The sequence below is a fragment of the Pagrus major genome, chromosome 16 (assembly GCF_040436345.1).
Source record: "Pagrus major chromosome 16, Pma_NU_1.0".
In the NCBI taxonomy this organism is placed as follows: domain Eukaryota; kingdom Metazoa; phylum Chordata; class Actinopteri; order Spariformes; family Sparidae; genus Pagrus; species Pagrus major.
This window is the reverse complement of record NC_133230.1, coordinates 16,684,617-16,700,232: the sequence shown is the minus strand read 5'-3', so window position 1 is coordinate 16,700,232 and position 15,616 is coordinate 16,684,617. Positions and strand designations below refer to the sequence as shown.

The 15,616-nt window shown below is 37.8% G+C and overlaps 1 protein-coding gene across 3 annotated transcripts in view; it reads left to right on the top strand.

Annotated features, from left to right (window-relative positions):
• akap9 (A kinase (PRKA) anchor protein 9) overlaps positions 1–15,616 on the top strand; it is a 69,346-nt gene that overhangs the window by 1,544 nt on the left and 52,186 nt on the right. For 2 of the 3 annotated variants that reach the window (XM_073482918.1, XM_073482916.1), the window contains exons 2-5: positions 8,426–8,698; positions 12,413–12,457; positions 13,390–13,461; positions 15,265–15,414. In XM_073482918.1, coding sequence (XP_073339019.1) covers positions 8,426–8,698; positions 12,413–12,457; positions 13,390–13,461; positions 15,265–15,414 — 540 coding nt within the window. The remainder of the gene's footprint in view (positions 1–8,425; positions 8,699–12,412; positions 12,458–13,389; positions 13,462–15,264; positions 15,415–15,616) is intronic. The other variant, XM_073482917.1, reaches the window with a different exon arrangement.

Sequence of the window (15,616 nt, the reverse complement as noted above, 5' to 3'; positions counted from 1 at the left end):
CTGGGCTCTTCTCCCAGTTGCTTGTGCTCGGAAAACCACTAAAGGGAGGTACTCAGGAGGCATCCTAATCAGACACCCAAACAACCTCAGCTGGCTTTTTTCCATGCGAAGGAGCAGCTTCTCTACTCCCAGCTCCCTCCGGATGCCAGAGCTCCTCACCTTATCTCTAAGGCTGAGCCCAGCCAACCTGTAGAGGAAAATAATTTTGGCAGCCTGCATCGGCGATGTCATTCTTTCAGTCACTACCTACAGCTCATGAACATAGGTGAGGGATGGAATGTGGATTGACTGGTTTATTGCCCTATCGATTTTTTTGTCCTACCTCTGACAAACATCTTGGGTATGAATTTTGTCAATAACATGCCTGCAAAGAGATCCGACCATCATATTATCAGTTGAAACTGGTAAGACCATGGTGCAGTATGCTGATATCCACTTTATGGATTAAATAGATAATGTACAGCATGATAATAATGCTCCTAAAAGACAGCAACAGAGAGAGGTATAGATACAATGAAATGTTGGCCTTCAGTGCAACAATTCATTGGCTGTAGAGTTAATCTTGATAGCTCGTTCTCAGAAAAAGGTCTCTCACTATATAACTGTTAATCACTCTCAAAATTGCAGTTTTTGTCCAGCTGTGATTCTTTCTAAACCTCTACAAAGAGTTGGTATTGAAAATATGAATGAATGAACACTTTCCATCCTGACTCTGCAGAGAAACGTCTATCACAGTGTTTTGGTGTGTCCTTTGGTCGCTCCAGGTTTCCTACCTGAGCTGGTGCTCTGGCTTTTAGGTCAGCCTAGCGGGAGAGACCATGAGAAAGACCATCTCCGGGGTTTTGGCCTTGGCATTTTGGTTTATAAAAGGCCCCTCTGTACTGCAGGAAGATCTGACTCCTGTTTTTTACGCAGTACCATGTCACCATGCCCTCACATGCAGGGGAGAAACTTCACAAGATTTCACTGAATAGCACATTGATAATGGTTAGCAGGGATATCTAGGAGGACATTGTTATTTGTTCTAATAGCCTCACAGACTCAGACTGAATCATGTAAGCTCAGATTGAGTTCAAGCTGATATATGTTGGAGCCAATCAGGAAGCTATGGGAAGTGTTTAGATTAAGTCATTAACCTGCTGCCTCTTAAAATTTCAAAACCGTTGGACATTTTTCTTATAAACTAGTTGATTCATATATAAAATGAATAATATGTCTGTGGGTCTAACTTTCACCTCAAAATTTAACCAGAAATCTTTTTAGTTTTGAAGAAATTGTCAGGAGAGCTGATGTGATTTTTTAAAAAGCAGGGTCCATGTTGATGTCTGAGTTAAGCGAGACCTGTCAGTCATCTATTGTGCAGCCTGTTTGAAATGATGTCTGTCCTGTGCAAGAGCCCATTGAGTCACACCAGACAATGAGCAAAGCGTAAATTGTGTGCTGGTGTTGCCGGCTATTGTTCCCAAGGCCATTTGCTGCACATGTATTGTTGCTGTCTGTGGCAAAATGGACCATATCGACAAGTGCATTACAATTATTATGGAGTTACTCGTGCAAGAGTTTGGCTCAGTTCTCCTGTTACATGGTAGAAGAAGAGGAGTTCATGTTTTGAGGCTGTTGTTGAAAAGAAAAAATCACTGCTGGGATGAGATCAAGGTGGTGAAAAGAAACTCACAGACACAAAGATGGAGCCTTTTACATTCACCGGGGGAGAGTCTGTGACTACCAGTCTCTTTTACCTCTGTCACATCCATATGGTCTAAACTCAGACTCTGCAGATGCGTTAATGACGCCTCTGTAAGGTCACCTCATAGTGCCACAAACTGGATGAAACTGTAAATTGTCGGTGTAGTCCAGTGCAGTTACATTTTATCAACTGAATCATCGAGCTGAGATGTTTTATCTGAATCGTTGTCACCAATGAAGTTTGAGACGTTGGCTTCTTTTACTTTGTTTCTCCTGTCAAAGTGGTTTCCCCTTATTTTCTGCATGTTTATCTTTTTGTCTGAAGATCAGTCTTGCTCTGTCCGTCTATTACAGTGTGTTGAACAGCTCTGGTCTTCATGAAACTTTGAGGGAATGATATGTGCCAGCCCATTTCCTGTGTCAGCATACTGAGAATCATTCTGCGCAGGGGGAGGACACTGCAGTGTTTTTTAATATGACCCAAGGGGATGTACACATCTGTCATGGAGGATGGCATGCTTATCTGTCTCTCTGATGTGCCTACCGGTCACCAATTCAGTGTAACTTAGTAACTTTCCCAGCTTCTCCCACTGTCACGGGTTGATTAACAAGTAATGTGATTTCTCATACTCGTGCAAATCCTGGTCTCATTCTGCAAAGTGAAGCTTCACGGCAATAAATATCTGATGCACAATGTCATAGATTTGTAATTCTGTACCTGCATTTCTGGTTTTAGCTGTATTTTGCTTTTGCCAACTAATTGTGATGCTACAAAGATGAAAATGAAGGCACTATTTTGGGTTATTTAGTTCATTATTCAAGTGACTTGGTGTTTACTCTATCTGTTCTTCCAGCCAGTAGTCTAGTCTGATTTTACGTGAATCCCTAGTAGAGATATAGTCAGCCCAAATTGTAGAGATCATTTAGTCAAACTCTGTATAACGCAGTGAATCTTAAACAAGCATCCACAGAAAATTGAAAGTAGATTTTCAGGTTCAGATAGCCTAAAGGTCAGTGTCACTGTCAGGCAGCATTGGGGGTTTTGAGGGCAGCAAAGGTACAGGTTGATCTACTTAGCTTGAGCCTGAATGGTTAATCCTTTAGCTGACTAATCATGGATGGGTCCTGCACAGCTCTGTGTGATGAATAGAGGTTGACCACCATGGCTCATTCACTTTATTAATTGGCTTAGTTAACACAGGTGAGTTTTACTTTAATGCTGCAGTCTTTTTCATCTCTACATGTTTGAAAACATAACATTGAATACATTTGAAGCTCTTGAAATGTCTGTAGTGCTTGTGAAGGGATTGCTAGGTGATTAATTGAATGTGATGGTCTAACAGCTGTCCAGTTTAAATTAGCTACAACCTGGATGATGACTGAACAGAAGGCAGCCCTTCCCTCTACTCTTTATTACAAAATATTTACATACTATATATGTTGTTTTTTCCCTTGAGGTGACTGCCTAACAGGCTGTGTCTTGCAGAAAAGTGCCAGAGGCAGGAAGATATAAACTTAATGCAGAGCTTCTGTTGCACACTACTACTGTTAAGTCATATTTAGATACAGTTCCATGCAAATGGCTGTTGTTTACTGGCTGGGTTTACTGTCAATATGAGACACAAGGTTTTCAGACAGGATTCAGAATCCATACGCCCAAAATAGCTTATTCATCATAGCTCTCTCACCTGGGATTGTTTGTGTACTCTTTAACTTAAGCTGTTTTTGTCATCCTCTTTCATTTTTATGTTAATCTTGTTGTACCAAATGACATCTTAAAATTGTTGCGTCACAATTGTCTCCCTTAAGATGCTGCTTTTGGTGTGTAAGGAATTTAGAGATGCCGACACATTAAAAATCAGAGAGGAATGGGGTGAGGATGCCATGCTCTTCAGATGACCAAATTCCAGCAAATAGTTAATGTTACCGAGTCTGAGATTGGATGAGTTACTATAAAAAAATGTAATGCCCTTGCCATGTTGTTGTATTTAAAAAGACAAGTTTTAATCAGTCCAACAAATCGTCTAAAGACGCAGACAATACGAGTGTTTTCCTTTGTCCTGTAGCTCTGGTGTAATGCATTGGTTTTGTGTATTTAGCTTTTAAAGGTCAGGTGGGTTTTTTTCTCATTCGATGAGCAGCCATTTCCAAAAACATTTCTCTGCTGTTTGCTGTCCACTGTGGGGAGGAAGGCTGTGGCAGCTGTCATTAGGAGGAAGATGCTGCATGAGCACCTAATTCTTCTTTGTTGAGCTTTTAATGACACTTCACTTGATCATGGCTTTGACGTGTGGAGGCAAATGCACTGAAGGTTTTTTTGTCCGCAGTTTAAAACCGAACAAAATGTAATTGTCATCGCTGGCGTTATGCACATACTGAGAATCAGAATAAATCACTCGGTGTTGTCAAAAATATCAAAATATAGATACATATCGATTCGGAATATTTGAAACTGATTAAATACACATTTTTCGTGGTATTGAATTGCTTTGTTTTTGCTCTCTTCTCTGACAGCGAGACATAGATAGGCAGAGGAAGCTTCAGTTGCTGTTGCTTTGTTTTCAGGTCTATTAGCTATTGTTGATTGTGAACTTGAATGTGTGTGTAAAGCAAAGGATTGCTGCCCTCTAGTAGCTGAGTGTTGACAAAAACAATGTTGCTGGCAGTCTCATTGACACATGACATCTGAGGCTGTGAGCTTCCCCCTCTGCACTGCTATATTTCAGTACTGCTTCAGTATTTTTAGCAGCGTGTCTCACAGCATTACACAAACTGCAGAAAACTTTGCTACGTGTTCAATGACACATTTTGCATATAAATCGTGTATATTGGGCATCACAACAAATGCACTTTTTCAGTATTTTTATAAAGCACTTTAAACAGACTCGTGCACTCAGCGTGCTTTTTCCTGAGGCACAAAAGTGATCATCTGAGAAGATAAGTGACTTTGCAGACGTCATCAGTTCACAAATGCTACAGATGAACTGGTCAGATATGTTCCACAAGGCTGTCATATGTTTCCTGTTGTTTCCTGATGTATTGATTTCTGAACTTATATGTGCAAACTTTGCTGTGATGAGAATTTACAGTGGTGACTTCTAGTTAAAGCCTAGTGTAAGAGTGGATACTATTGGATAAAATATTATTCATGGTAATTTTGAGTTATGAATGAGATACTGATATATTTCTATTTGATATATTTTCTGGAAAATCAATTGATAAGACTGGTCATGGATGAAATAACCAGAGGGTGAAGTATGTTTTTGGCTAAATCATGAAATTAAATGCCTGTCTGACAAAACAAATGATTTCAACACTTGAAGTAAATTGTGCTAATTGATTCCAGCTTTGCACACAATGTTAAATTCTTTGAAAAGGAAGACTGACACTGCCAAAATCAAAACTGAATAAACAAATGGCTCAATAAATAAATTAATATACCATTAAATGCGCCAAGAATTACATTAAAAATAAATTTAGGCATGAATTAATTTGTAAAATGTGTATAAGAATAGTATTTGTTTTAATTTGCTTCAGTATTTATTTACCTTTGTCTTAAATTTCTCATTTATTCACTTCCACATTTAAGTTCCATTTAATTTATTAATCATTTTTTTAATTTTTGTATTTATTTCTGTATTCTTTTCCCATTGCATTTAACAAAAAATACATAAATAAATACTAAAAAAAAAACAAATGAATGCATAAAATGGTAAAAAAAAGTATAAATTAAAGAAATAGGGGAGATAATACAAAATCCAAAATCCAGAAGCAAATTCAAACAGAAATAGCAGTTTGCATCACAGCTTATTAATTAATTACTACATTTATTTTTAGTATTATTTTGGCAGTTTCACTCCTTCATGTGATATCCAGACCTATTGAAGGGTTAGCCACATCAGTTTAAACATTATAGCAAAATCTTTTATTGAAGACAAATTTACATCATCTCATGAAATATATGGTGTTATCATCCAACCATACTACAATGTGTTTCCACAAGTTAACATTAGTAAAAGACTTAAAACAAACACAAATATATCCATCATCTGGACTATCAGAACTAAGTCTTTTTTTGTTGCTCTGTCTTTTCCAGTAACACTAGTTTATAATCTCACCAGCGGTAAAAAGAATCAGCACAGTTTCCTCGATGTTGCTTGTGTTGATGCTGTTAGACATCCACTATGAGATATGGATTAAAAAAAAAAAAGCCTGTGTTTAAATGTGCCTGTGTAAATGTTTTCAGACAGCAGATGGTGATACACCTACGTAGTTGCTGTTTTCCCAGATGGTGATACAGCTACACAGGCTCCAGTGCTCCATATGTTCAGCCAATGCTCTGCGCTGCCCAGCCAAGTAGGGCAGCCTGTATGATAAGCAGCTCATCGAAAAGCGCGGGATTCCCGAGACTTGTCCAAAAGTCAGGGTGATTCCTGCTGGCAGGTTTGCTGCGTATCGCACACAACACGACTGATTGAGTCTGAATTAAAGGATAGCCTTGCTGTTGTGTTTTCAGAGCCTCACTGTCATTGTATCACCCGGTTCTCTGTCCTGTAAGACTGGCATTCATTCATATCTCAGTCTATGTACTCTGGTATTCAGTGGATAAAGCTCTTCTTGAAACACAGATAGAGTGGTATATATTTGGATGAGGGGTGTGTGTGGAGATGCAGAGGCACAGATCAGAAGCCCTTTGAGCTTTCAAGCTGGGTGTTGTAGGTGGAGAACGTGAGCATGACGCCCACTCTCAGCTCGGTCGTGTCGGCCTCTAACCTTTTGTGCAGCATCACAAAACCAGACCTGTCAAAGTGCTTACTTTTATGTGGATGCTGCTGCTACAGGCGTGGATCATTTTTTGAGCAACGATGCCACATATTTGCTGGTTCTAGCTCCAGGATTTCATGCATTTCTTTGTGATGTATGAAAGTAAACTGAATGTCTTTTGGACTGTTGGTCAGATAAAATGATTGAAAGATGTCACCGTGGACTGTCTGAAATTTTATGAGGCACTTGAAACTGTTTGCTGACATCTTCTAGACAAACAAATATCTAATTAATGGTGAAAAATAATTGGTGCATTAAGCAAAATTGAAAATAATAATTTTCCATCTGTACAGCAAAGTATAAAACAGACATTTTTATATTTTATTCATAAAGAGCTCCTCAGTTGAAGCTCAAAAGTTCATTTTTTGACCCTGGAAATAATAGTTTGGCACAACTTTATATATCATGATGTAGATCAATATGTCAATATAAAAACAAAGGACATGTGTGCGATACACTGGAAATGATAAATAACCAGATAACCTCATAATTTCTTAGCAAACATGAACTGTTTGACTCCAAAGAAGCACAAAACAAAACCCATTACTAAACCAGTATCAGCTGCTCCAAACCTGTATGTTAATCTGCATTTAGACTCATGATCTCTGTCATCGGGTACATGGGCATTTCCAGGACAGGTAAGCAGGCATTGGCACGGTATCCTTGGCAACAGTCTGTCTGTGTCTATGACGATCCATGTAACAGCTGTGTTGGGACACCTGTAGCCCTGCTGTCCGCCCTGGTCAGCTGCCTCTGTCATCCTTTTGCTGTCACCTGTCTCTCATGCATAATGAATACCAGTAGTGCCGACTGTCCAGGGTTTGTCATTACTATCATCGCTTCCCTGATGATGATTAATGTGCTTTTGTTTATGGTATAAAATTGGTTTGTATGTTTTAAAAAGAGAGACGTGAAATGATTACTCAGGAATTAGATCTGTTTAGCGTACATACGAGTGTGACTTCATCTCAGAATTAGAAATATGTGTGTCAGTTGGTATAATCTATTTCTATTTTCATTATTGATTAATAAGCTGGTATTTTCACAGTTCATCTATAAAATGTAAAAAAATGCTCAATCACAATTTCAGATTGCTTATTTTGTCATTACCAACCGTCTAAAAACCAAAGAATCTTCATTTACGATCATAAAAGATAAAAGAGGAGCAGCAGATTCTCACAACAACGAAGCCAGATCCAGCAAACGTTGACATTTTTTTGCTTGAAAAATGAAAAATGAATAGTTGCCAACTAATTGTCTTTCTTCATTACTAATTGTTTAATCAACTAATCATTTCACCTTTTATCCCAAATATACAACAGAAATGAACACAAACACACTTCATATCATAATCGGATATGATGTGGATGTCGTTTTTTGTACGAACAAAAAGTTATTTCTGTCATGAATCCGAAGATACGGAAGATGACACAAATGTTATTGGGTGTTCAGACAGATCGTTGACATAGTTTAAAAATGTAATCCCTTTAGTTGGGATTAGCACCTGGCACAGCAAGAAGCATGTGCCAGGTCATATGGACACAGGGAGGGAGGACTCACTCGGAGCGAGGAAGACATCTTTTTGGGGGCACACAATGTTCCGCTTGAGTTTCACCAAACTGTGGGGACTCAGAGTAGGTTCAATTTTTCTTTTCTTTGTTGGAAATCTAGACTTTGTGATAGGCAGACTAATACATTTGTGAATTAGGCCACAGAAGGTGGTTCCTGCCCTTAAGTCTGAGCATTAGGGTCAGATAAACAAAGATCTGAATGGACGCTACGAGCAGAAATATGGACTAACACTTTAAAAGATGTTTGTCAAAGTGTTTCTTAATGCTTTTTTTTAACTTCCAGAAAAAGCAGAAAGTGTAAATTGTTATTTTTAACACTTCCTGTTTTCCTCTTTCCCCTCCAGTTGGCTGAGTACCGCCAGAGAAAAGCTCACGCGGACTCCCAGAAGAAACAGAAGAAGAAGAAGAAAAAGAAGTCACCGGAAGACTCGGAGGGGGATTCACAGGGAAGGGTGGAGGTCGAGCCGGATCAGTCTGTGGAAGGAGAGGAGGGCTCAGGTGGAGGACAAGATGGATCACAAGAAGGAAATAAAAACCCACCCACCACAGAGTTTACCTTTGCCAGGACTATGCGGAGCGGAGAGACTGTCAAGCATGACCAGACCTACACCATAGAGGTAGACACTTAAACTTACTCATAACTGTAACTGTATTTCCTCATGCAGCTCAGTTACTTAAAATGAATAATCACTCATTGAAATATCAATTTATTTTCAGATGATCAACTAATTTGTTAATTGACTGATGGTTTCAACTCTAAAATAATTACTTGTACATTTATAATAGAAATCTAATTTATTTTAATAATGAGGACCACTTTGCAGAAGTTTATCTTCTTCATTTTAGAGCAGATTATAGTTGATTTTATTTAGTTGATATGGACAAATTGTTTGAAATTGAACAAAACCATTAGCTTACTCCAACATATCAGAGAAATGATGATTTGCCTGAGATTTGTCGGTTTATGTGAAGACATCTGCTGCATCCTGTGGAATTTTAAAATAAATAGGTGTCATTCAGGAAGGATTTCTGGGCGTTGCCTTGTTTAAACTGAGATTAGATTCAGTCTCCAATAAGGTGGTTTGAACATGCCCATTGGCTTTATTACATGTACTACAAGGAGATTTAACTGGTTATGAAACATTCTCAATTCAGTCCTGATGCCTCTACATAAGCAAACAAGGCCATCACTGAGAAGATTTGCTATTTCTAGATAATTATTCATAAAGTCTGTCACCAGGTGGGATTCCCCGTGAAATAATAACTCTCAGAAATATTTTTTGTGTTTGATTGCTGAGGATGAATTGAGGAATTGGACTGCCTGAAAGGAAAGAAGCTGCTCTGTAGTTTGGCAGTACAGCAGTGGATACTTCTGTATTTCTAGACGGCAGCAGAACAACTGGCCTATAATGTAACAGGCCTTTATGCTAGCCTTGCTCACAAGTTATAGCTTCCTGTCTTTTAATAATTATGAAGGCATAACGTTACTAGACAATGTTGACAACTTAAGCGTCAGCTAAACAAAATTACTGTTACCGAGCAACAGCATCCGTTAGCTGTAAGCTACATGTAGGTTAACCTTGCTATATGAATGGAACTAAAACAAAGTTAGCTTGTTTCATCATTGTCATATTACAGTTATTAATCTCATATAACCACAGATAGATACATTATCTAATCACCATGTATCCTGTAAACAGCTGTGCTGAAAAAGAAAAATAGTACATTGTAAATACGCTGCGTCTTCCCATCACTCATCAAGATCTTTGATATTATAGGAAGCGGTGGTGCTGATACCACTTTTGTCCACAGAGGCTGCTAGGAAATTTAGTTTTCGTAGCTGCTTTAAGTTTAAGTGAAGGTCAAGCAAAAACAAGTAAGTGACATTAACTAGAATAAAAACCACAAATAATCACTGGTTTGAAAGACATTTTGTAACAATAAGAAAATGTCACATAGTACGTCACTTTATTTTATGGAATTAATTATTCACTTCTGACTTCACAAACTTCTAATGCAAATGTTTGACATTTTCATTTTGTTCAGGTTCACTGTCTTTAATGCTTTGAAAGGGCTTTCAGCACAAACATTTTTTCAGTGATTCAGAAACCACACTTTTGCACTATGCATATAATGTCTCTTCATGAATCTCTCAGTAATTATAGGCATTCAGGATTATTATTAACTGATGCCTTTTAAGACATCATCAATACTCAGAAAATCCTTTCATCCAACTTTGATGCTGTTAGTGCTGCTGCATCTTTTGGCTTTTATGATGTTTCTTTTTTATTTAGTTTTTGTATCATTGACATGTATGTATAAGAGCCTACAGTATAGGAGTTGTATTCTTAGTTTCTGAACTACAGAGCTTTTATCAGGAATCTTTCAGAAATTTACCAGGAAATGATCGACTATGACTATTAGACCAAAAAGGACATTACCAAAAATCAAATTACTCAGCCTCTTCCTTCTTGTAGAAAATAATGTGACTTTGACTTTGTATTCTATGAGTAAAGTTTTGATTTTTCAAAATGCATTTAATACCTGAATCTTAAGACAGTTTGCTTCAGACTTTATACTGTGAAATTGGGAGATATCACTGGAAAACATGCAGGACTCCAGCAGGGCTTACATAGGGTTTTATGTGCTGGTGCAGTGTGGCTTTGATAGTCATTTTAATGTAGCAGAGAATACACTCAGTTGTTTTAGCTGGGAATAAATTCGAAAAATGCAAATACTTCTGAAAGGTTTTGTTTTAGCTGGGGACTCTGTTGAACTTCCACCGCCTAGTCTTCCTTTGCATAATACATCACTGGCAAATACCTTCATCTAGAATGCCATTTGAAACGGCAACAGCACAGGGATGATAAAATTCAATGTTGATGCATTCTGCAAATTCATTTCATATTCACAAATACTACTGCAGCACTTGCAAGTGCTGCCTCTTGTCATTTAAAAATGGCTGGTTAACATTGTTTTCTCTCATAAAAACCTTTGAAAGGATAACTGATGTTTGATCACTTTGAAAAGTTAGAGCCTCAACATTCATTTGTCTCAGTAATGATTCTGATAAATAAATATTCAGCCAGTTGCACGATTCTGCAGAAAATCACCCAATCTAATCAGTTTGAAAAACATGCAGAAACCTGAGGGCTCTTCGTTCTTCATTCAAGCCCTGACGTTCGCTTTTTTTTTCGCCGCTGTGCAGCCAATCTCTCCCTGAACCCACTGTACATGCCCACAAAAACTACCAGTTGCCACGGAAACAGACAATTGCCTTTTAAACAGGTTGAGATGCGTCAGTCTGCGTGACCAATTCCTGCGGCCTTGCACTAGTTCTTTGAGCAGACCTTAAGGTTGATTGAATGTGCGAGTGTTTGGTTGCAAGGCGAGTATTTTTTATTTTTTTTATTTTACCTTGGGAGCGACCCACAGCCTCTCTGATACAAAAGGCTGTGGGACAAGCTGTAATTTTCTGCTGCATGGATGAGAGCTGTTCTGTATCACTAATAAATTAAACTTGTGAATGTTGAGGGACTAAGCCATACAGCAGGGTATGTTTGAATTATCTATGTAGATAAATTATGTAACAGTTTAAAGATAAATAGTTTATTCCCTCCTATGGTTTTCACAACATTTTCTCTTCTTGGTCTTCTGGTCACAGGGTTTGTTTCTCTTCAGACGTGCTGCTTTAGTGATGCTGCTTTCTGCGCTATGGAAACACAAGAGCGTCAACATTTTCCACTCTTCAGTCTTTCACAGGCTTCTGATAGAGATTGTAATTGCGAATACAAGTCTGATGTCTCATTGATGCCTCCTATAGAGTCAGCAGTCACAAGTAAACTTTTCATGAAGCGCTCTTATCAATGAGGTTGCAATAAAATGCTCACATATCACACATCACATGGTCAATTATTCGTCTTTTTACCTGTTGCTTTGAACAGTTTGAGGTGATGTTTGAGTTCTGCGGTCAATCAAAGCAGTAGGTTAGACCAATATTTGAATGCTGGGTCCCTGCTGAAATGGGACATAAGGCAGGCATTGTTTCAAATTGCTGTCATTGAACATTTTAGTATATTTTAAATTGGAGAGAAGATTGAAATACACTTCTGGGACTATAATGACGATAGTCTTTGCAATGTTGGGACACATTTACTGCAACTACACTCATTTAACTATTTACATGACTTAGATTATGTTAAATTGTGATCTCATGTTTACTTGTGATTAATGCGATGACGTGGCTCTCTTATCACACACTTAACTTACTTAATTCGTCCCGTTTTATGATCGCAGTATTGATGAATTTCTTTTAATCTTCTTTATTGCAGCCGGAGAGTGAAGTGTCCACTACTGCTGAAGATTGTTCCTCTGAGGTGAGATGAGCTTTCTCAAAATATGTGACATGAACTTCCTTTTCCTTTTAATTGTATTGTAACTCTTTTTATTCTCCCACAAAGCCAAGATGCAACTTGCACATTGAAGCCTCTCTGAGGCTGCTGGTGTGGTTATTTCATTAGGGATTCATGGTCACACCTGTTTGTGATAATTGTTTTAGAAAGATTTTGTTTGTGGCTAATTAAGTTACCTATGCAAGTCTAATTTATGTGAAAGTTTTTCTTAATTTCCAGTAGCTTGTTAGCCAGGTTGAGTGCATACTGTTATCGTTTTAATTGGAAATAGTACTGGAGACCGAAAAGAAGAGCAGAAGAAAGCACATCAATTTAGTCAGCCAGTAATAGCAATATCCCCTGCTGGTAAAATCTGTCTTTAGTGGATGAATCACAAAAAGTGAAAAATAAACCTCGCCAAAATGATTCAGGAAAAAGGTGAAAGTCTTTGTTTCAGTTAAGTTGCCTTTTCTTGAAATGTGTTTTTTTGGGCTGGATTTGTGTGCATGAAAGATGCTATATTATTATTATTATTATTATTATTATTAGTAGTAGTAGTAGTAGTAGTAGTAGTAGTAGCAGTAGTAGTAGCAGTAGTTGTAGTAGTAGTCGTAGTAGTAGGCGTATTTGTAGTAATCGTAGTAGTAGGAATGTTTTGCCTGTTACAAAGACAGTATTCAAATCCAGTATCTTAATTCTTACAGCTATTCTTGCTGATTTTCTGCTGTTATGTTGCCTAATATTAAAATGAATTAATTATATCTTAATTTAATGGACAGAAATCAGTAAGGATCATTTTAAATGTGATTTTTGTCCAACTACAAATCTACCCGATGATGACTTAATGAAATTAACACAGGCTTTTCCATCACGATTCACAAATCTTAATGTTCACTGACAGTACTGTGAATTGACAGGTAAATGGGTGCCATGATGATGATGATGAGATGACAGAAAACCAAATGATGTCTTCGAAGGATTTTATTTGGGTACAGTAATCCGATCAAGCAGCCCCTTTAGCTCTGCTTCTGGCTGCTGGACGTAACTCTGTACTTGCTTATACTTTAGTCCTCTGCAAGATTTCTTGTAACCCACTAACCAAGCCTGTTTCATGCTGTACTTACTTGACTATATACCTACATACTTGTTAGTGATGTGGGGGAAAGACAAAAACTTTTAACATTATAAATGACAATTTTGAAAGCACAAATGGCTGTGGAGTTTAGAAATGAACAGGGCTTTTTGACATTTTAGAGGTGTGAAGTTTCTTTGAAAGCTGCTGAGGGAGGATGAGGATGGGAGAGGACAGTGAAGAGCTTGGGGGAGAGAGGGGACAGGATGTGTTGCACAAAGAGCTGCTCTCTTCAGACTCACTGAGATGAGATTCGAACAAAGGAGACCGAAACCAGGGAGGTGCTGATCAGTAAAGTTGTGATGAAGATGAAGAACACAACCAGAAATGTTTAAAGGGACATGTCGACCGCAGTACGAATTAGAGTGAGAGGTTATGAAACATATTGTCATAATCTATCAGTGCTACCATAACTTAACATCTTTCAAAGTTTAACTTGAAAAGCTCATGAAACAATTTTTATCCTTTTATTATTAAAGGATTTTTTATTATTATTTTATTTCCCAAATGATCAGCTTTCAACAGCATCGAAAATGTCAGCCTCTTTTTGAAAGAGAAGGTTTAATAACAGATATGATATGAAGGCGTTTCTGTCCCCTCTCTTATTTTCTTGATTTTTGCAGATTGAGTTAGGTCAGACTTTTTTTTAGGGTTCTAATAGTAGTTAAAGTGAATCAGAGTATATTTGAACAAAGTTTGACCTGTACTGAGGTTACGGCAATTATTCTGTTTTTACAACGAAGATTATATTCTTAATTATCTTGCAAGACAGAAATATCAAATGTTGGTATTATTTTTAGAACCGATATTATTTGCCGATATTGGCCTGTCCCAAAAATCGGTATCCATCGACCTGTATCTTAGCCAATGTGCGCCGGTATGAAAACTTTTTTTTAAAGATAATGCAATAAAGGATCCTCGGTGTAATTTATGCTTGTTAAATTACCAGTGAAGTTTACAGATTGAGTGCGCTGATGTCATTTTGGACAATAAAGTTTATTGTTGAACTGTAAGATATCCTGCCTCCATGACATATATTTGTCACAAGTATTGGAAAACAACATTTTATGGATTATTGCAAAAAAAAAAAAAAATGTGTATATTGGAATTTTTTCAACTTCAGCCCCAAAACCTCACTGCTGATCAGATTCTAATCATTTTGTGCCTCTGATTTCCTCTTGATTATTTAGGACTCACCAAAAAAGAATCAGATCTAATTTATCCTCAGCAATCTGCAAAATTCAGGAAAACTGAGAAATGAGAAATGCATTTCAAAAGTACTACAGCAGTTTTTTCGCCAAGAGCGGACCTAAGATTGCTAAACCCACAACTTCTCTTGATTTCTTTGACAGGGTTAAGTATTTTCAGGTATTTAACTGAATTTCATCACCTTGCAGGACTCATTAACTCCCACTAGAACTAACACAGACAGACTTTGTCTTAAACTGCTTTGATCGGCTGCAGCGATCCAGCAAAGGAACAATGGAGTATCCATTTGATAACATCAATGTATTTACTTTGCATTCCTACTTGTGGCTCTTGGCTCTTGTAACTAACCGCTGTCGCTCTTGAGTGGTGACTGAGTGCTAAACTCAACCTGGAAACTTCATCTTGATGGAAACCCTGTTAATGCTAAATAAGTGCTTATTTTCCTGCTCAGGAGGAGGTGGAGCCCCTGCAACAGATGACAAAGGGAGGTACGATACAGGACATGGAGGATGCACTAGCTGCTAAGACCCAGGCTGTGGAGGAGCTGAGTCGAGAGCTCGAAGACATCAGGGCTGCTTTTGGCACAGAGGGAGTACAGCAGGTAAATGTTTTATTACTTTATTATAGGTCATACTGTTGAATTGAGAAAATACACAGGGTGGATTACCACAATATTTCACCACTTTACAATATTTTAAAACTGATATGATTAATTTTAGGTTTTATTTCCTTCTTCCTTGTTGTTAATGTGAATGAGCAAAAGCGATCAGATTTTCACTCGTAATTTTTGACATATTCACACA